The sequence below is a fragment of the Bactrocera latifrons genome, unplaced genomic scaffold (assembly GCF_001853355.1).
Source record: "Bactrocera latifrons isolate USDA-ARS-PBARC rearing strain unplaced genomic scaffold, ASM185335v1 scaffold_93, whole genome shotgun sequence".
Lineage (NCBI taxonomy): Eukaryota > Metazoa > Arthropoda > Insecta > Diptera > Tephritidae > Bactrocera > Bactrocera latifrons.
In genome coordinates this window covers 1,144,705-1,165,686 of record NW_017537634.1, presented here as the reverse complement: position 1 = coordinate 1,165,686, position 20,982 = coordinate 1,144,705, and the positions used below count along the sequence as shown (strand labels likewise).

General features: G+C 36.4%; 1 protein-coding gene across 4 annotated transcripts in view; it reads right to left on the bottom strand.

Moving 5' to 3' along the window:
* LOC108977647 (voltage-dependent calcium channel type A subunit alpha-1) overlaps positions 1–19,637 on the bottom strand; it is a 120,527-nt gene extending 100,890 nt beyond the window's left edge. For all 4 annotated transcript variants that reach the window (XM_018947427.1, XM_018947430.1, XM_018947428.1 and 1 more), the window contains exon 1: positions 19,569–19,637. In XM_018947427.1, coding sequence (XP_018802972.1) covers positions 19,569–19,570 — 2 coding nt within the window. In that variant the 5' untranslated portion in view covers positions 19,571–19,637. The remainder of the gene's footprint in view (positions 1–19,568) is intronic.
* Between the last annotated feature and the right edge of the window lie 1,345 nt (positions 19,638–20,982).

Here is a 20,982-nt window from a genome sequence, read left to right as displayed (position 1 = left end):
AATAGGTCAAAGATTCCCTTAGTCTATAATTTCCTTCGGGTGATATTTAAAATAAAATCATCCTAACTTACTCAAGTAGCTGACTTAAATTCAACCAAATGAACTACCAGAGGATCGAAAACCATTATATTGCGGATATGAGGTTCAGATCAAGGTCTAGACAAATTTTATTCATATTTAGCGCCAAAACTTAAACACTTTAGTTAATTACTTAAAAAAAAAATGTGGAAAGTTAGCATTATAGACCAAAGTTGGTTCAAATTGATAGAGTGGTTCGTGAGGTATTGAATTTCACATAAAGCTGGGAAGTGTTACGACCTTTGTCCAACTTTGGCACCGGTTCCCTTGAAGCCTTTTTTTTTTTTGTGTTATCGTGGCCGAATAAATTAAGTGATTCTCAATTTTTTATTTAAATACTGTGTTACTACCTTCTTAGTTATTTTTATATGAAAGGCGTATATAAAAGGTGAGCGTGGTTATCAGCTAATTCTCCAGTTTGATTGATATAGCTTTAGTGATTTAAGATGTACACATACGTTTATTGAACTGATTAGGGTGATATTATACTCTCACATATGACAACGGAATCAATGTCGGCATTATCTTTGCTACTCAGATTTCTGAATATCAAAGGAGGTTATTCGAACTGTTTGCATAGAACCAATAGAATTTCTTTAATAGCTGAAATAGGCTTTTGTGCAGCAATAAACTCTAAATAAAATCTTCTGAAAAGAGTTCTAGGATTTGTGAAATGATGGTCAAACAAAACAAGAAAAAACGTTAACTTCGGTTGCACCGAAGCTAAATACCCTTCACAGGTGCATTTCTGTTAATAACTATGTGTTCAGCTTTTATGACAGCTGTATGCTATAGTTAAACGATCTGAACAATTTCTTCGGAGATTACATTGCTGCTTTAGAAAATAACCTGTGCCAACTTTTGTGAAAATATGTAAATGAAATGTGAAAGTTTTAAATACAATTCCAATCGTTCAGTTTGTATGGCAGGCCGATATCGACAGTTCCGACAACTGACCTGCTTCTTGAAGAGAAAATGACGTTTGCAAAATTTCAAAATGATATCTTAAAAACTGAGGGACTAGTTCTTATATATACAGACGGAGGGACAGAGAGACGACAATTGTTTGTCGCGAGCAATTGTTTTTTATTAATACAGATTACTCAAAAAGGATTTAGAAAGCTTTGATGACGAACTACGTCTAGGACGCCCATTAACATCAACTGATGATGAACTTGTCAATAAAATAAAGGAATTGGTGCTTAATAATCAAAGGTTAACAGTCAGAGACTTTTCCGACGTCGTTGGAATATCGGAAGGATCAATGAAAACCGATGTGGAAGATCATTTGAATCTAAAAAAAATTAAACCCGATTGGTTCTAAAATCACTCAAAATTTTCGAAAAGTAACGTCGTGTTACGTCTGTGAAACAATGTTTTTCGATTACCAGGATATCATTAAAAGTGTCATTACAGGCGACGAGACTTGGATCTATGCTTACGACTCGGAAACGGAATATCGTGGCAAAGTGCTCTAAAGCTGAAAAACCACGTCAAAGCTATTTTGGCATTTTTCTTCGATTATCTAGGTACGGTGCATTCCGAAGTCCTCTTAACAGGCCAAACTGTCAACAAGGAAAACTGTTTTCTTGCAGCTATTCGTAAACAGAGGCCGGAATTATGGGCCTACATCTCTTAGTGTTTGCAGTATGATAATGCAACGTTGCTTACTGCATTGACTCTTCGTATTCGCCTGATTTAGCTCCATGTGACTTCTGGCTGTTCAGCAAACTCAAACGAACGCTCCGGGGTAACCCTTTAGAGGCAATTGAAGACATTAAACGTGAATCACTACGTGACGAATAAATAAAGCATTTTTAAATTATGAAGAAAGTTTTACTATTTTTTGCTCATAGTAGTATATTAGTGTTAATTTCTGAATATCTTTCGGTTCATTGGAACCTAAGTTATCACATTTTTTTTCACAGTAAATAGAATCAGAAATAGGTCATATTTCACACAATCATTCGGTAGTACTAAACGAAATCGCAAAAGTTATAGGATATGAAACCCCATTGAGAACTACATTGTGTCAAAAAGGTACCCTGAAATAAAACGAAAATTATTTATCCCACCAGTTGTAACAGACATACATATGTCAACGATTCTTCCAGTCGTCGAAGCACTTTTTATAAGAACTTTTTGTGATGGCCTTCAGCTCCTTCAGCAAATTTTGTTTTATCTCTCAAAACGACTGAAAACGGGTTCCACGAAGCAGCAAATCTGCTGAATAGTACGTACGCTTTTTAAAAAAATTTCAGCTTTATCGGGACGAGTCGAGCAATAACGCGTGTCAAATATCCACCAAACTCACTCGAACGGACTCGCGAGAGATGTGGGGCCCTTTTGTCATCTCTCCAACACTTGCCTGACGTTTTCCAGCGCCATAAACGTAAGTTTTTTAATATTTTTTCTTCAACTGATGAAGTCGAAGGTCGTCCAAAACGAAACATATGTATGTTTAACGATCTCTCGACCGTCTTTGAAAGCGCTGTACCACTCTTAGGCTTATGTTTTTGATACAACTGAATTACATTAAGTCCTTTCCAACATTCGCAATGATCCCGCACACACAATTTGAGACAAATATTTTTTTAAATATCATTTACCCGGGGTATTCAATTACAATTTTCGGGAACTTTTTTGTCCCAATATAAGAGACATTGCATATGCCCAGAAACTGGAATCGTATATTATAAATTAGAATTATGAGCTCCTGTCAAACATCGGGTTCGGAATCGTCCCTACACTGCTGGAGTACAAATAAATTGCAAACTATCTAATTACACAAAACAAACATAGAAAAAGTTACTTGTTTTTTAAGTTAACCAACATATGCATCCCCATAAAACTGCAACAAGAAGTAAATGTTACCGAAAGATATGGAAAGTTATACATATTTTAGTAGTTTCCGTGAAGCGAATACAATGTATTCCATAAGTTACATTTTATTTAAGTTAGAATTGCGTTCAAAAATTAACCGCTGAGCGTGATAAATATATATATATATATTTTTTTTTTTTTTTTTTTTTTTTTTTTTTTTTTTTTTTTTTTTTTTTTTTTTTTTTTTTTTTTTTTGATGACGTTCCATTTTATTGAGGTTTTGTTCTGTGGATCCAAATACAATGAAAGTTGTCGAATAGAATTTTTCATAAGAGCACACATAAATTGTATGCGTACAAGTACACCCATATGTAACCGCATTATAGCGTAGTGGTAAAAATATTTTACAAAATATATTCACGCTTTTGTAAAAATGTACTTTTTTGATTTCCTTGCCTCATTCACTCATTTCTGCATCATCGACAAAATTATATATGTATTACAATTACACGATAAAGGAGTAAATCATCTGATATTGCACACATGAGAATTCCAGATTTTTTGTACAATGCACACAAAACGCACAACGCGACTGAGTATGGTGGCATTATACAGCCGTTAAGTATAGCCTACCAGTAAAAAGAGCATGCACATACGCCAAAAAGTATGTAACTCGGCCTGAAATTACGCTTTGCTAGCTGTATTGTATTTGCGCTTGTTAGTGCTCTTATTGCCTCCCTAAGAGTGCGTCAACTCTAACAAAAACCAAATTTTTCGAAAACAATAAAAATCACAACAACACGCATAAGCCTATGTTGTCATTCCAACAGTATACATAATTTTGACATTGAAACCATTAATGTGGCTGAGGCGCTCCTATAACCCACTTACAGCAGCAATTACAATAACAAAAGATGATGTGGCGCCTATGATGCGGCGCTTGTCGCCGACACTTGCTAATACACTTAGAGTGCGGCTCATTTTCTGCTTCATACGCTACTCTGCCTGGAAGGCCAAGAAGCATTTAAATATGAGTGTACAGACACAATACATATATTTCGATTGTACCAACTTCAGTACTGGATTTGAAATTAAGCACGCTGAAGTTTTGCCCTACAAATCAAGTGAGGCACTTGTTTGGTCCACTGCTGTTGCTGACGGGTACAATCGCGAATGGTGTGATTTTTACAGACTTGCAGACTCCGAATCGAACATGCGAGTGTGCGTAGAATGAATATATATTTTGTATATTAATATGAATATATATGTAAATATGCATATGTAAGAATATGTATTAATTCATATATGGGTATATATGAAGCAGCAAGTGTTGAATATTTTTGTGTAGATTTTCTTTGCTGGACCTACAAGAGGCGACACCGCGTCGCTAGTGCCTCCATAAATATCGGTCAATATATAAGCATACGTTTATAGAATAGTACATATTTATATGTTTGTATCAAATATTTCAAATACTTGTTACCAACTTTTCGTCCAACGCTTCTTGTGCTCAGCAAGAGCGCTGTTTGTTCTTGATTTTATTTACATATATCAATGGGTTCTTATGCGGATTTTGAGTAGAATATGACCAAGAAGGTTAAAGAAATTAGAACCACACTATGAGCATACGTTTTATTTCTCTCACTTCATTTCTACAGCAAATTAGCTGAGAAACAAGAAAAAACGTCAACTTGAAGTGCATCGAAGTTATAATATCCTTTGCCGTTACATTTATTATAACCGCTATACAATATTTATAGTATATGTATAAGTAACTAAATAATATATAATAACGTAACCGGTCAACGTTTTGCATACAATGAAATACATTTTCCTAGAAGTTTCTACGCATAAAATTATACAAACAACATACAAGAATTGTGTAGCGTAGTCTGGGATAGTAAACCATGCAAAATTTCGTGAAGAAAAACAATTCTACACAAAGACCAACTTTTTATCGATCAGATGTAAGCCAGCTATAACTCATAGTGAGCCGACATCGGCTGTTACGATAAATGAGCAACATCTTGGAGGGAAATGGAAGTGAGTAAAGATGTGTCTGCTAGATATCGCAAAGCTTGAGATACAAGTTTGATGAAGGAACAGACGGCCTAGGCTAAACCGACTCAGCTCATCATATATACATATATATATATATATATTTATAGGGTCACAACGTAGTAAACCGTTTGCGCCGTAATAAACTTATTTACCCTGTTTAAGATATAAACATATATTTTGTAACCATATGCAGTCATTTTAATTTGTTAGAGAAGTATTCTCTTGAGAGCGTATACTCTCTTTTTTACAACTAAATACATTCATCCATATGTGCATAGTAATACCCACTAGAGGAACAAAAGGTACATATTCGAATATGCTTTAAGTAAATAAAGATGAAAGTACATATATATTAAAGTATGCCCACATCTGCCGTTTTGCGAATTTGTAGACCCAACCATATAATTGCCAGAGTACTTAAAAGAATTAGCTTTATAAGTAATTGAAATCCCTAATCCTCTCACACCTTTCTTCGGAACAGAAAAGAAAGACAAGAGCAGCTCTTTTGTGTTTATTTCGTATTCACTTTATTAATTGAATCAATTAATGCAAACATAAGTTTGAATATAAATTTTATTTCTGATATTAAGGTTTGAATGAACATTATCTTAGCAGTTTTAGCTCGCTATTTAGGGTAATCACAACTTGTCATAAACCATCGGAAAATCATTAACTTTTACCGTTGCTTAAATTTTTTTTAGTTGGATCACATAAAAAATGAGTTCGTACAATCACAATTCCCAACGCTGCATTTTCGATTCGGTTTAAGTTATAATATAATATAACAATTTGTGTCAAAGATCAAGGCCCACCGTCAACAGAGCGGCGTCAAGACTGGAAATTCAACAACCGACCACATATTCATCATGCGCCAAATCGTGAAAAGAGGATCGACAACGTGCTTTTGACAGCAAGAGCGGCTTCCGTGCCGTTACGTCTGAATTTGGAATTCTCGAAAAACTAATAAGGCTGAGTAATCTGACGATGAGCAATACCAAAAACTTCATCAGGATACCAAATGAGGTTTCAGACAAGGCGAATCCCTTTCGTGCGACTTCTTCAATCTACTCTTGGAGCGACAGAACTAAATAGATGATATTGATATCATCGGCCTCAACAACTGAGCCGCTAGTTCTCCTTTCGCCAGAATGGATAAAAAACGTAGCGAATGGATCTGGTAGTAAAAAGGGGCAAGACGAAATATCTCCTGTCATTAACAAACAGTCATGACGCTCGTGACCAGCCTTCGACGTCACTGTGGACAGTCAGAACTTCAAAGTTGTAAATAATTTCGTCTATCTTGGAACCAGCATTGACAACAACAACGACGTCAGGCTTGAAACTCAACAGGTGCTACTTCGAACAGAGTATGCAGTTGAGAAGTAAAGTACTCTCTCTATAAGTCACCCATTATACCCGTCCTGCTGTATGGTGAAGAAGTACGAACGATGACAAGGGTTCTGAGGGTTAAGTATCACCTGATTGATAATGAGATCCTTTGTGAAATCAAAAACGTTCTGTGGGAAATTACCGGTATGTAAATATACCATCGAAACAGAAAAACGTAGGTGATGTCCATATTTGTACATTTGTATTAGGTTACCCACCATAACTAATAATAGTATTCGAGAAACGAGGATATCGAGTGTCCGTCTACACTGACATGGATTTTGTTTATGTTAAATGAATTTTTTATCCACCGGCTACGAGCTAATCCAAGGGTACCTCAGCATAATATCCAACTGGTCCAATAGAATTCAATTCAAGTTAAATGGTTTCATTTACCAGGAGGTATAAAAACCTCCCAGGTGGAATGCTTTCATGGAGACAAAATATTGAGGAGAGCGTAAAGAAAGCATCGGTTTTCTTTTATTGTTGTAAAAGAGGTGTAGGAAAGAGGTGGATACTCTTTCCAAAGTTGGCGTCTTGGCGCTACGAAACCATAGTTCCGCCAATCGTGTTCTATGGCTTGCTAAAAAGCTTGAACATGTCCAAAGAGCGGCTTTCATCGTTATCTGTGATACAGTCCAGACTAGACGAGTTGGTCATTCTACACTTAGCACCCATGTACAAGGTGCGTTCCAAAGAAAACGGGGATTTAAAAGAAAAAAACAGAACAAATGGTTTTTTCGGCAAAATTAATTTTTTTATTCAAACTCTCCTTCTTCTTCAATACAGCTGTTTGCACGGTCCAAAAGCATGTCGAACGAGTATTTTAGCTCGTTTTCCGGCATGGCGGCCAGTATACCGGTGCAAGCCTTTAGAATGGCCTCCACGTTAAACACCCTTTCCTTTCATGGGAAAATGCATTTTTTCCGAAAAAGAGAAAAAGAAGTCGCACGGTGCCATATCAAGTGAATACGGGGAGTGATTAATGGTTAACTGTGATTTTTGGTCAAATACCCGTCTTTCGAGTGTTGGATTCTGAGCAATTTTCGGTCGTCAGTCAATTCGTGCGGAAAAATACCGTGCACACATGTTGATCGTCATTTATGTCCTCACGACCATTTTGAAAACGTTGAAACCACTCGTGCACTCTGCTACGGAATAGCCAATCTTCGCCACAAACTGTTTTATCAATTGAAATGTTTCGGTAAACATTTTACCAATTTTAAAACAAAATTATATGTTGGCTCTTTGGTCGAAGCTCAGTTTTTGGTGTAGCACCGATAACATAAACGTACTGACACTTAAAACGCAATAACTTCACTTCCAATCAATGAAATTTCATGATTCTCACTGGACAATTGATAAAGATAGGAGAGTGGACATATAGATGGTGCCAGCAGGGGGCGCTAGAACCAAAGTCCTGTTCACTTTGGAACGCACCTTGTATGCTGCTTGCATGTGCATTGCTGCAATGATCGTTCTAAGGTTCAAACATGCTGGATATATGAAGGGATCAAAGCAAGAGCACACTGCAATTCTCTCATTCTTACTTCCCTGAATAAAAAGCTCTTTTAGGCTCCTAGTAGCTAATCGCTGGAATCTTCATAGTCGATGAGCTAATTAGAACATTGGAACTAATTTTCTCGCGTTCTATTAGTAAGCTTTGTTTGACGACCAACCTCTGTGCGACTGGAACTAGCCTTCTGGCCTAGAACACTTGCCCTTAGCAAAGTTTACGTTGCCGTCATAGTAGGAGTTCTTACTGAACATTGTCCTTCTGCTGTAAGGTTTAAAATCCAATCGAATGCAAATTATTAAAGTTGAGTGGCAAAACCCGATAATTCACTTCCATTGATCAACTTTTACAAAACTGTGGTTGAAACATCTCTGTGGTCGTAACTTCGGCGAAGCAGGTGACATAGCCGAAACTGACATTCACCATCTCAACAAATTTATGATCGTCTCGTCAATTTATCAGGGCAATAATGAAAAAACTGAAGTAATGTCTAGTAATTCTAAACAATTTTTTACGCAATAGTGTTTCTGGTTAGGCCAAGCAGTAAAGGTGTCACGGCAAAAGCTTTTATAAAAAGGATTTATTTATGTAGCAAAATGGTATATTTTTATGCGATGAGCTGTGGACCTACCGTCAATGTATCCAAATTCTGATGGTTTATAGAAGACCGCTTGGCCATAGTTGTGCTACACCAGATGCACGACTACACTCATTTCTCCGGATTGACACGTCATTTACGTGGCAAGCAATCGACTATTTGACATTTACCAATGATGACACGAACAGTTTAACGCGTTGATCGAAGAAGAAGGTAAATACGTAGTGAAAAGAACAGAAAATTCGAAGCAGACGTTTACGGCGAAGGAAACTCTATTTTGCAAAATTAACCAAGCAATAGACACGTTTATTTGTTGCCCTACAAAAATGACAAATTTAACTAAACGCCGCCAAGCGCGCAAATGTTTACGTTTATATGTATGTACTGCAGTTTTAAAGCAGCAGCGGTCAGCGATCTAAATGCTTATATACGTAGTAGGCGGTAGGCGTGTGCAGTTGTCATATACACAAGCTATGTAATGGACGATTTACACTAATTAGCTTCAGTTAATTTGCTGCTGTTGTTGACTAGTAGTTATATTTCAGGTGCGTTAGTGCTTATTTTTTGCTTAAGTGTGGTTTCTTATCGCCGTTGCATTGGTTATTACTAAGTTTAGATGAATTCTTTGGTTCGATGAGTATACGGAGTTTCTACCTTGTTGCATTTATTTACAGTAACTTATTGCTTAAGCGTTTATTATGTTGTATTATTATTAGTATTTATATCAGGTTAGTTTAGTTTTTACTTTTGATTAATTTACTATTTCGCTAGATTAATATAATTCAATGCCACTATATGTCACCACTGTCAGCGGTAACCCAAGTTGAAGCTTACTTTGACTTTCGACCTTCACCCGCTGATTTGTTTAATCTTTGTGTTTAGCATAAGTTGCGAAATCACTAATTTTTTGGTTATTTGCAAATTCAATGCGAGAGAAAATAAATCACAGAAATCACAGATTAATTAGAAAATTTTTATTTACACATATTTGCAATGTTGCTCTTGTTATAATTTAATGCGGCTGAAAATTGCTTTGTTTTTTGCATTCATTAGTAAACTTCAATTGCAATTAAATTTTCCGTATACACGCTAAACTTTTCGATATTTATTTGTATATGTTTTTGCTTTTTAGGTAGTACATAGTCGGCCACAATTAGGCTACGTTTGTTTGTTGTTGAATATTTACAGGTGTTGTTGGTTGATTATGATGAGTTGAGGTTTAATTTTACAGATGAGAATTGCGACGAATTTGGCGATTTGCAAACATAAAGACACGCACACACACTCACACCTACATACTTTGGAGTATGTAGAGTTATTGGAGATTGATTTTTTGCTTAATTTTCACGCAATTTTTTTTTTTTTTTTTTTTTATTGGGGAGGCAGTGGTGTGCGTGATACGCCTGGCTTTGATTTGATTATTTTATAAACAATTACTTGTATTTAACTTTTTTATTTCTATGCACTTATTTTACTGTAAAAAATTGAGATTGTAACTTTTTCAATTTGCTGCAAGCTATTTTCCACTAATTCGGTTTGTTTTTGTTTTGTTTAATATCTCTGTATTTCACCACATTAAATCCTTCCCTTAGAAATAGTAAAAACAAGTATTAAAAAACTTTGAAGCAGTTTTTATTTTCTGAAACATGTGTCTGTGCTCCGTGCGCTAACTAACTTCCTGAACTTTCTGTCAGAAATATATTTCCTCATTTGCACAGCATCGACTTTTGGCAACGTACGAATTTTTCAAACATTCAAAGTTTTTGTTCGTCCCTTCAAAATCTTCAAAAAATGTGTGAGCGAATGTATGAGTGTATACAACGAAACCAAACCCCCGCCGACACCGTGCCCAGCAGTGCCGCTGCGCTGTCATTGTTGGGCTGCGAAGCTGCACAGTCGGAGTCGGCTGCGCTGCCGTAAGCAACGACAACGCATTCGCATTGTCTTCGTCATCACGCAATTCGTCTTTATTTATATCTTCAATTTTATGCTCACGCACACTAAGACCAAAACATTACATTATTTTCATTTATCACGGCAACGATTCATACACACATGCATTCGTTATGTATTGGTGGGCTTTATTCACCATAACATTCCAGCGCTGTTATCGGCATTCCCTTCAACCTTCACCACATGTTTACTTCGTGCACGCATGCACTAGTAATCCAGTGTGTGAATAAGAGTTTCTATGCCAGCACGTGCGCAATCCTTCGTTAAGTTTTACTTCCTTTCGGTTTACCACTTCCAGTCGTGCACTAAAGTCTCTCACACATTTTATGTGATTGTGATTTCTCTTCGTTCTATATGCGTCTTCTTCTTTACTTTATCCTCATTATTTTATTTTTGTGCGCCCGATATTAGTTGACATTTCTTTAGTTTCGGTTCAAATCAAGAATCACCCGAGCAAGCATATAAATGTATTAGCCTCACGCACCCATATGTATATATGTATCAGTGCCAACAATTTCAGTAGAAAAAGCCTAACTCATCAGTGCCCATAGTTCATTGGTACGACGTTGCGTATGCGTAACTTTTAAATACTTCACTGCAGAGCATGACTTGTCTCGTCACAGTATTGCATATACCAATCGTTAAAGAGGGAGATACCTCTAGAATTTTCTAAAATCCAAAAATTTTTTTCGCTCTAAGCAATTGAAAAACTATTCAAAAATAAATTAATATTTTCGAAGAAATAGGCTCTAGCACCACCGCACTTCATGCGACTTTATAGGTACCAAGGCTCGTATACTCGAAATAAATTTTTTTATGCGGCTGTCAAAATTAATTAAGAGCGAATTATTTAACCGATTTACTTGAACTAAATCGTATTTTGTAGACAATTTTATACTCAAGTGCGTGATAGAGCGCTTTTTCGAATTAAATGGTATTTTGTTGTTTAAATATTTTGATATCAAGATACACAAGTAAACACAGGCAATAGCACTTTTTACAAAATTTAGACCTATATCCCCAATTTTTCGAAATTCTCGAAACCTCTCTACTATGCACTTGATTACTTTTTTCGTTTCGGATAAGAGCCTAGCCAAGAAGTTGAGGGCCAAAAAATATGTCAATCAATGGGATCGTTGATATTTCCGCCAATTTTATTTTTATTTTTATTGTTTTTTTTTTTTGTCTTTTTTTTTTTTTTTTTTTTTTTTTTTTTTTTTTTTTGACGTAAATTTATTTAGTTTCAATAATACTTCTTAATATATATGCAAAAAACATAATCTGATCTGTTTTTTGTATTTCTAACTTTATTTTGCACAAGAACCTAAGGTTGCAGAAACTTCGATGATACTTCCACTCAAAACTGCCGATATTTAAATTCTTATTCGGCTGAGTTTGGAAAGAAATTGTTATGGAGGATGAGGTCTACGGTTTTTATGACGCTTGAATATTTGCAGATGTTCTTTTGTTCAAGTTTACTTAGTAGTTTGGTTTTGTGAACAATTTCAAGGCGAACTGCAACTCAAAACGGAATAAATATGAGCGATCCTACACAAAACTAATTATACAAATATCAGTCAGAAACTTCATCGTACTGATGTAGTTAAAGCTTACAAAAACAATGTAATTGGTTGTCTACTACGCCAGCACGCTAATTCCTAATATTTCGTATTCTTTAACCTCATATACAGTATTTTGATTAATTTACGACAAAAGGCACATAAGATATAGTTTTTTGACTCCTAATTGAGGTACCGCTCATATCGGCACATTCAATGTGTACCCTCAAAACTAGTTACTAGTTAGCAATACAGAAATATTTGCGAAATAAAAACGAGTGCATAGAACGTGCAGAAGAGAGCTTGGGAGTACTTCAATGAAAACGACGTTTTGATCAGTCACTTTAAGGCTGGATATAGTTTTTTCCCTAACTACTAATAATATCATCATTAATTCGAAGGGAAACTAAAATTTTTCAGTGTGACTATTATTTGAAACCAAGGTAAACTTAATTAGCAGGTCATGGGTCTTTAAAGAGCATTAGTAATTCTATTTTTAAAGGAGAAAGCATAGGCGATAAAAACGTGTTTTGAAACATCAGCCGGACGTTTAATTAGTACTTTTTGTTTCCGAACCAATAAGAAGAAAAATGTTGGGAAAAATAATAGGTTGTCAAATATCTCCCTTCCGAATTTTTGTCTTTTGAATTTTGCGGCTATGTATAATGCGCTACATAGCTCGTATCTGGCAATACTAAAGTAAGGTATTGACATAACCTATAAAGCGACGCAATGCATGATTAGTTTGGATATTGCGTTCAACAGTTATAGACGAGTAAACATGGAAAACGACACAATGGATAAGCCAGCTGGTGGAAGACCTGTGACAACGAATACCGATCAAACCATGGAAAACATCGAATTAGACCGGCATGTGGCATCTGGTAACATCGCAAAGAAGGTGGAAGTTAGTCACCAAACCCTTTTAAACAACCTGAAGGCTGGATACGCAAAAAAGCTTGATGTTTAGGTGCCGCATGATTTGACGCAAAGAAGGAAGGTTTTGCTGTGTGTTTGGTGGGATTGAAAGGGAATCATCCACTATGAGCTGCTCCCATATGGCCAGACGCTTAATTCTACCATCTACTGTGAACAACTGGAGCAGTTGAAGCAGGCGATCGAACAGAAGCGTCTAGAATTCGCCAACGGGAAGAGTGTAGTGTTCCACCAGGACAACGCCAGACTACACACTTCGTTGATGACTCATCAAAAGCTACGGGAGCTCGGATGGGATGTTTTATCGCATCCATCATATAGCCCGAACATAGCGCCAAGTGGTTACCACCTGTTCCTGTCCATGGCGAACGCCCTTGCTGATGTAAAGTTGAACTCAAAAGAGGCTTGTGAGATGGCTGTCCGAGTTCTTCGCAAATGAGTAGGAGGGTTTCTACGAGGGGGGTATTATGAAGCTGCCGTCTAAATGGAAACAGATGGTCGAATGAAACGGCGCATTTAAACTAATTCCGATCACTGCAATACTTTTTGTAGGGCATTGAATAAAGAGCAAAAAAGCGGAGGGGAGATATTTGACAACAGTATATATTAAATACAACACAATAGCAAGCGCGCCTCAAATTCACAGAAATTTTTGTTTAAAGCTTGGAAAAATTTTGGTAATGGAATTCAAGAACCCGGCAAAACTCCGGTAATATTTGAAGAATGTATGTCATTGCAACTAATTAAATTAGTATAAAACAAATCTTCGTATCCTATCCAAATGTAAAATTATTATTATAGTTTCTTAATTTTATTATAATTTTTTAATTTGCCACGAAGTTTGTAAAGCATAAAGGAAACGTTGGAGACGGAGACCCCAAATGAAGTATATATATGAATGGTCAGCGATTAAGTCATGTCTTTTTGTATGTTTATATATATGACTTAGTCCCTAGTCAGTTTTTGAGACCTGTAATTTTTCGCTTTTTAACTTCTCACACAGAAGCTGCTCATTTATGGTAAGGAACGGCCGATATCGGGCTCCTATAGTATAAAGATATCATACAAACTGAAAGATCACAATAAAGGGGCATTGATTATTGCCTAATTAATGTAATATCCAAATAAATGATTCAAATCGAATGAATATAATATATAGCTACTTACAAACTGTTCTATCAGAATCAAGTTTTCTTTATGGAAAACTTTTTCATTTGGCGAGAGATTTTTATAAAATTTTGCATGGATCATGGATCAAAGCCAAAAAATAAAGGAAAAAGGGATTCGATTATTTGACGAAACATGCTAGATATTTTAAGCAACGCTTTGTTTTTGTCTTTTATTGTTTTATATTTGTATGGTTCGCAGTAAGGGTAGCTGGAAATGGGCCAAATTCAACACATGGTGAGCGGGCGAAAGCAAGGCAAGAGTCAATGTATTGGTTGAAAATGGTGACGGCGATATTTTAGAGCAGGAGAGAGCAGCTTCAATAGTGTATTAATCGGGAACAGAAAATGATATAACTGCAGCATATTGCAAAAAAACATTCAAACTGACTTCAACTATCTTAGGTTAAAAACAATAATATTTCCAGTAAACACAAACACGCGCGCACAGGGGTTCACGAGCAGGGCATACTAAACACTCGTTTAGTATTTGATGGGATTTGGTCGAATCGCTGCTCGCTGCCAACGATGGTCAACAAGAAAACGAATGCGCTAGCTAAGGCAGCGACAACGAGCACAAAGGAGCGGTGGCAGCGGCGCCGTCAATGACGATACCGACATTCTGTGAACGACAGCAACGGCGACGTTGTGACTGGGTCGCTGCCTGTTCGTTACGTTACTTAGCTCCTTTGGATGTTTCAGAGCAACGCAAGGGGTTGATGCCATGCCGAAAATGCCGGAATGGTATCTTGGATGAGAAGTGTGTTGACAAGTGGGACGAGATGCAGGTCATCGCGTAAGTTTCTGCATAATTAATTGTCTTTTTTGGTTAAAGCGTGATCTAATTTTAGTCGCAGTAGGGTACTAATACTTAGTATTGCCACAAGCGTTAGTATGAATGTACGATCTTTATATGTACAGCATATATTCGAAGACACTTTAAGCTTTTCTCAGAATTACTTTGCGTTTACCACTGACTTGCCACTTTCATGGTTTTGAATATTCGATATTGCTGAAGTACATGGGTTTAGATTTTGTGGGGATTTCCGATTTTCGTTTAACATTCGTAGCTTCATAAAATGTATTGAGTAGCACCTGCAACAAAACTCGATGTTCACTCATATAAACACCAACACATTAGCACCAACAGCACCACCATTGTATTTCGTGTCGAAAATTTGAAAAAAAAAAACCTTTTTAATTGGAATTATACAGCTATTCGCACACTGCTTCACTTTATTTAACACACTTTCGAACTTGTTTACGGTTTTTGCACTCTTTTCATAATGAGCATAAATGAAAATACAATTTTCATACTTGTTCCACATTTTCAATATTTTTCATGTAGGTATAAGATTACTCCTCCGCCGTCGGAAGCGTCTCATACACCCTCTTTCGTACACACACTTGGCTGCTGCCTATACTACTTCTACTAATTTTGCTACTGCTCGTGCTGTGGCTGCCACTTTTCACTCCGGCAACACACATCCCCAACCAAACATGCATGCACCCGTACACCACCCGCTGTCCCACTAACACTCTCTACGTGTATATTGAATTTTCCGTATATAGCACAGAAAAATTTTTTCCCAATCACATACGAAATTCATTTCAAGATTTTTCACATTTAAATGCATTTTCATAACTTGAATTTATCACACAAAGTTGAAGCTGCACATGCTGCTCCTGCAGCTGCATACAATTTTCACTTTTAGCCTAGTTTTACCCAATTTTTCTGAGAATTTTCCTGGAGCTATCAACGATTTTGTCTAACCATTCGGGGGAAAATTCAACGAACCTTACACTTCAACTTGGTCACAATGTATTACAAGCAGCTACATTGCTGCTATTACCGTTATGCATGTGTCGCTGTGTGCGTGTATCTTGGCTGGCGTTTGCATGTGTGCGTCAGCCAGGCCAGTCAATGTCTGTTGGCATGTTTGTGTGCTATGCGCGCGTGAGTGACCTGGAAGGCCCCAAATAGAACGAAACGAACATATGCCACACGGTGCGGAAGCCTAGTGGACAACCAACTGGCCAAAACGTACACAAAGTATACGTATCCACTTTGAATGCAGCACTGTGCGTCTTTGTTCTGCATCGTGCCGTTGCTAACGAGTCATCCCTGTCGCCCATACAGCAGTACCGTTACAACTTGCAAGGAAGCAAGGAAGTGCGCCTGCCAACCCTCTGTGCGCAGGGTTCGTTTGGTGGCATTGCCAACGCTAAGTGGCGCTTATGTCAGTTCTGACGTTTCTGCTCGACTGCATGTATGGACGCATGTGTGTGTATGTGTGGGAATTCGAATGACGTTACGCTGTGGGGGAGAACATACAACGGAATGTGGGATGGAAGATTCACGTCACTGCGGCTAATTGATACTTTAAACAAATAGTTTTCCGCCTTCAAAACATTAACAGACAATCTAATTACGGAAACTTGCACTTTATTTCAATGACGTCACATCGTCCAAACACATCTGTGATTTAAAAGCACTTCTTTAAACCTCCCATATATGTATATAGTTTCACATTTTCTAAATAATACGCTCGACTTGATATACCTGGTCTCCTTTACAACTCACGAATAACTGTTTATCACTCTTTTCGACTGGAAATCGCAGCACTTTCCTATTGACTTGCTTCCATTCAACTTTTGTTGTCATCATAAATCAGTAAAAGCTGATGACACTTTTATACAGAAGATGGCGCTCTTAAAGTTAAGATTGTTTCTTTTATCAATAATATGATCTAGATGGCGCTGTCACACATGCCGGAGAACGGCTTTATTTTAAACAAATAGTGTATGCAATAGATTTACAAGTCTTTCAAAAAATAAAAGATGAACAATAATTCTGATTATACTTAAAAATGAAATCTTATAGAAACTATAATCATATGACTGACGTGACTGAACAGGGCAAAATATAAATTATTAGTTATATAATCACAATTATTGGCTTTGAAGTGCCACGTTAGGTCAACCAGAACGATTGCATCAAAAAATTTTCCAAAAAACACCCCAGTGAGTTATATTTATTTCTTAATAACTAAATATTAAAAAACAAGTGAGGAGGAGTAACGTTCGGATTCATACGAACATTTTATACTCTTGCAACTTGCAAAAATCAAATTTTTTTTATTGTATTTTTAAATGCTACAACACCTCCAGAATATTGTCCTAAATTTTCAAATTGATCCGATTAATAGTTACGGAGATACAGTCTTGGGAACTTGTACGCTTCAGGCGCAACTAGGCGCTGTCTCTAAATGGCTTTTTCTCAAAACTTTTACACAGATCTTTGAAATACAACTCTTAAAGACTTGGGCGAAGCTTTTTTTCGGCAAAAATCCAATTTTAAATTTTTTTCCTTCGTTAAAATTGTGAGTTAATGTTTTAACTAAAACACGTACTCTTTACATGATCCTGTGAAGAGTTATATGCCAACGCGGGCGGACCTTTTTTCCTGTGGGATCACCGGTAATGGCGTCGCAATGACCAAGTCTAAAAAATTTTTTCACAAAACTTTCAGAATTTCTTTGTTAATAATGTATTGTTAAAATTTCATTTTTTATATGAGGAAAACATTTTTTTGAAAAAAAAATACTGTTTTTACCCGATGAAACCCATGTAACAACTTAATGTGTTAATTGTCAACCGGAGGATAGGTGTCCAAACAATTATATATACAGTTGAACTTTGTTAACTTGAAGCACCATAATCCATAAACAACTTCGGGTTAAAGTGAGTTTCACTTGGAGTTAAATAATATATGTATTAAATTTGACTTCTATTGCCAATTCAAGAGGTCGAGTTATATACTATACATATATAATATACATATATACACTTGACCTGGGTGCTATGTAACTATTATCGGAATTTTCGAACATTCGCTTGACTTTACCCCTTCATTGCTCTATATAAGGCACAAAGATACACTATTATAATTAAACACGCCCTCTTAATTTCATTGACATTAACCCACACGTCAAATGTCAACTATAGATACTGCAGTCCAAATACTCGGTACCTAGAGGCTTGAACAGTTTTTGCAAAGTTTTATCCCGTTAAATTAATTTCTTCTTGATTTCTATACTGCAAAGTGAAAGAATCAAGAGGAATTTAAAATTGTGCCATATGGTAAATACGTGTGATTGTTGTTTATTCCGGGCACTGTGACGTAAAAATGTGAGAAGAGTGCCAAATACCAAATTTAGTCGAAATCGGTTGATCGGATCCCTCGAGAGGTGATTTTACCTAAAGGGGGGCGAATTTAGTTATTATTACTTTATTGGTTTAGGTGATATGTACATTAAACTTATTATAGAGCGGAGGCACGCCCACTTTTTTACCCTCTTTTTCCCAAAGATGTCCCTTGTTACGACAATCTCTGTACCAAATTACAATTTTATACCTTAATTTGGTTCTTAGTTATGGCACTTTATATATTTTCGTTTAATGGCGTTTTGTGGGCGTGGCAGTGATCCTCCGTCGTGATTGCCATGAAAGCCTTCTTCGATTCAGCTTTTTTGTATACCCACAATTGAGTCAAAACGGTGTCCTCGAAGTGGTCATTCGAATTTCTGAATAGCCAGAAGCTACACGAAGGTAAATCAGGCAAATGCGGTGGTTGCGGCACGATAGTAGTTGAAAATGTGGCGAGATGATCTCGAATAACCAATGCAAGGTGAGATAATGCATTATCGCACTTCTTACAGAAAAAATTGGACCAAATCCGTTGAGCAGCTTCTGAATACGAACTGCAATGTTGGTGCCATGTTTCGTTAACATCCCTTAGCAGTCTGTTAGTTATCACAACTTAACTTAGTTTAGGCAAAATATAACAAAGATAACATATAGTATATTGTCTCAACATTTCTGTTTAAACTGACGTCGCAATATTTTAAGTGTGCCTATTTAAATTGCAATCGGCAATAGGATGCTTAACATTCGAACAAATGTGCAAATTTCTGTTCCCATTTCTGAAGCAGGTAACAGATCTTTTTATACAACTTGTAACTCAAGTAAGCCGAAAGATTGTATATTGAGGTAAACTCTATCTAAAAGTGATATAGAAATTAGTTTATCCCATAATTTTATGAAATGCTCTATAGTTGGTGTGGCGGACTCGATAGCCATTATAATGTATAATATAATGTACTTTTAAAATCATATATCACGATGTAGACAACTTGTGTATTGATTAAGTTAGTTAACTCTAGTAATCGGCTGATGGAAAGCTTAAATATTTAATTAATATTTATAACCCTACTATATTTCTTGAAGACATTTGAAAAGTATTATCATACACACCTTCTGCAAGACAGCGAATTAGATAATTCAGCTCGGTAGAGTTTGGCTGCTCGTACTCGTCAGTACATTAGAAATAATATTACAATAAATTTTAGTTTATATTCATTATCTTCGTCGCAATTTACAGAAAAAAGTAGTATGTTCATTAAGTTATAATAAAAATAACAACTTACATTATATCTCCTAATTTCAGTCTCGTTTGAATAAGAGCACAGCTTTTGTGGTCACTAGTTGTCACGGCGCGTCTGCGCCTTGGTGGTATTTTTGGCACATATTGCGTATTATACATGCCGATGCTACCGGGGCCTCCGCCTCCACTGTCTTCTAAGCTTGATGTCAACATGCCGCCACTTATGCGAACCATTGGCGATGAACCTCTTCGTCGATTCGACATGTGACGTCCGGCAACACCTCCCAACATTCTGAAAAGAAAAATAAGGTATGTGTAGTTATAACATTTATTCGACAAATGGTGTGTTAATGTAAATATTATGTTGTTATGGGAGTGTTATGTTATGTATAGTATGAGCTTTTTACGATTTCTTTGCCTTGGTTTGTGGGAAAGGTCGTATTTGGTATAGGTAGAGGTAGGTTTCTTCACTGAAAATGTAACGAATATCCTAAATTTACAAACTTTCATCAATAGCATATAGTATTTTTTTTTTTTTTTTTTTTTTTTTTTTTTTTTTTTTTTTTTTTTTTTTTTTTTTTTTTTTTTTTTTTTTTTTTTTTTTTTTTGTTTTGAAAAATAAATAGGACATTTATTTTCGATATAGCGCTCACTAAAAGTGTGCTCACTAAAGAAAAATTGGAGTTGCTAAGTAGTTTTGTATGTGAATCGGTATAAAAATTGGATTACAAGATGCTTTAATAAGTAAAAAGGACTTTTGGAATCTAGCGCCCCTTGGTGATGCCATCTATAGTATATGTCGACTGGTGCCTCAGAATCTGCTGTCTTTATCGATTGTCCAGTGAGAATTTCGTGACATTTCATAGCTCGTCAGGATATTTGTGTTATCAGTGCGGAAATGAGCTTCGACCAAAGGCCAACATTGAATTTTGTTTTAAAATTGGTAAAGTTTCAATTGATGAAACAAGTTTGTGGCGATGATTGCCTATCCCGTTACAGAGTGCACGTTTTCAAAGTGATCGTGAGGACATAAATGACGATCAACATGTGGGCAATCAAAATCCGTGATCACTGGAAATACCATCGAAACTGTTCGTGAATTCATCAAAAATCAGCCGACATTGAAATTTAAGTAAATGGTATTGAAAATCTTAAAAACATCGACATATCGCATTTTGTCCAAACATTTGGGCTTACGAAGGGTGTGTGCTCGGTTTTTTTCCGCACAAATTAACTGGCGACCCAAAATTGCTCAAAATCCTACATTCGAAGGATCGATTGTGACTGATTATTTGATCAAAAATCACATTTAAACCATTAACCACTCGTTGTATTCGCCTGATAAGGCACCGTGCGACTTCTTCCTTTTCGTAAAAATGCATTTGCCCAGGAAAACGTTATGCAGGCGGAGAGGCCATTCAAAAGGCTTATTGAATCGTTCAAATATCACCGTCCAA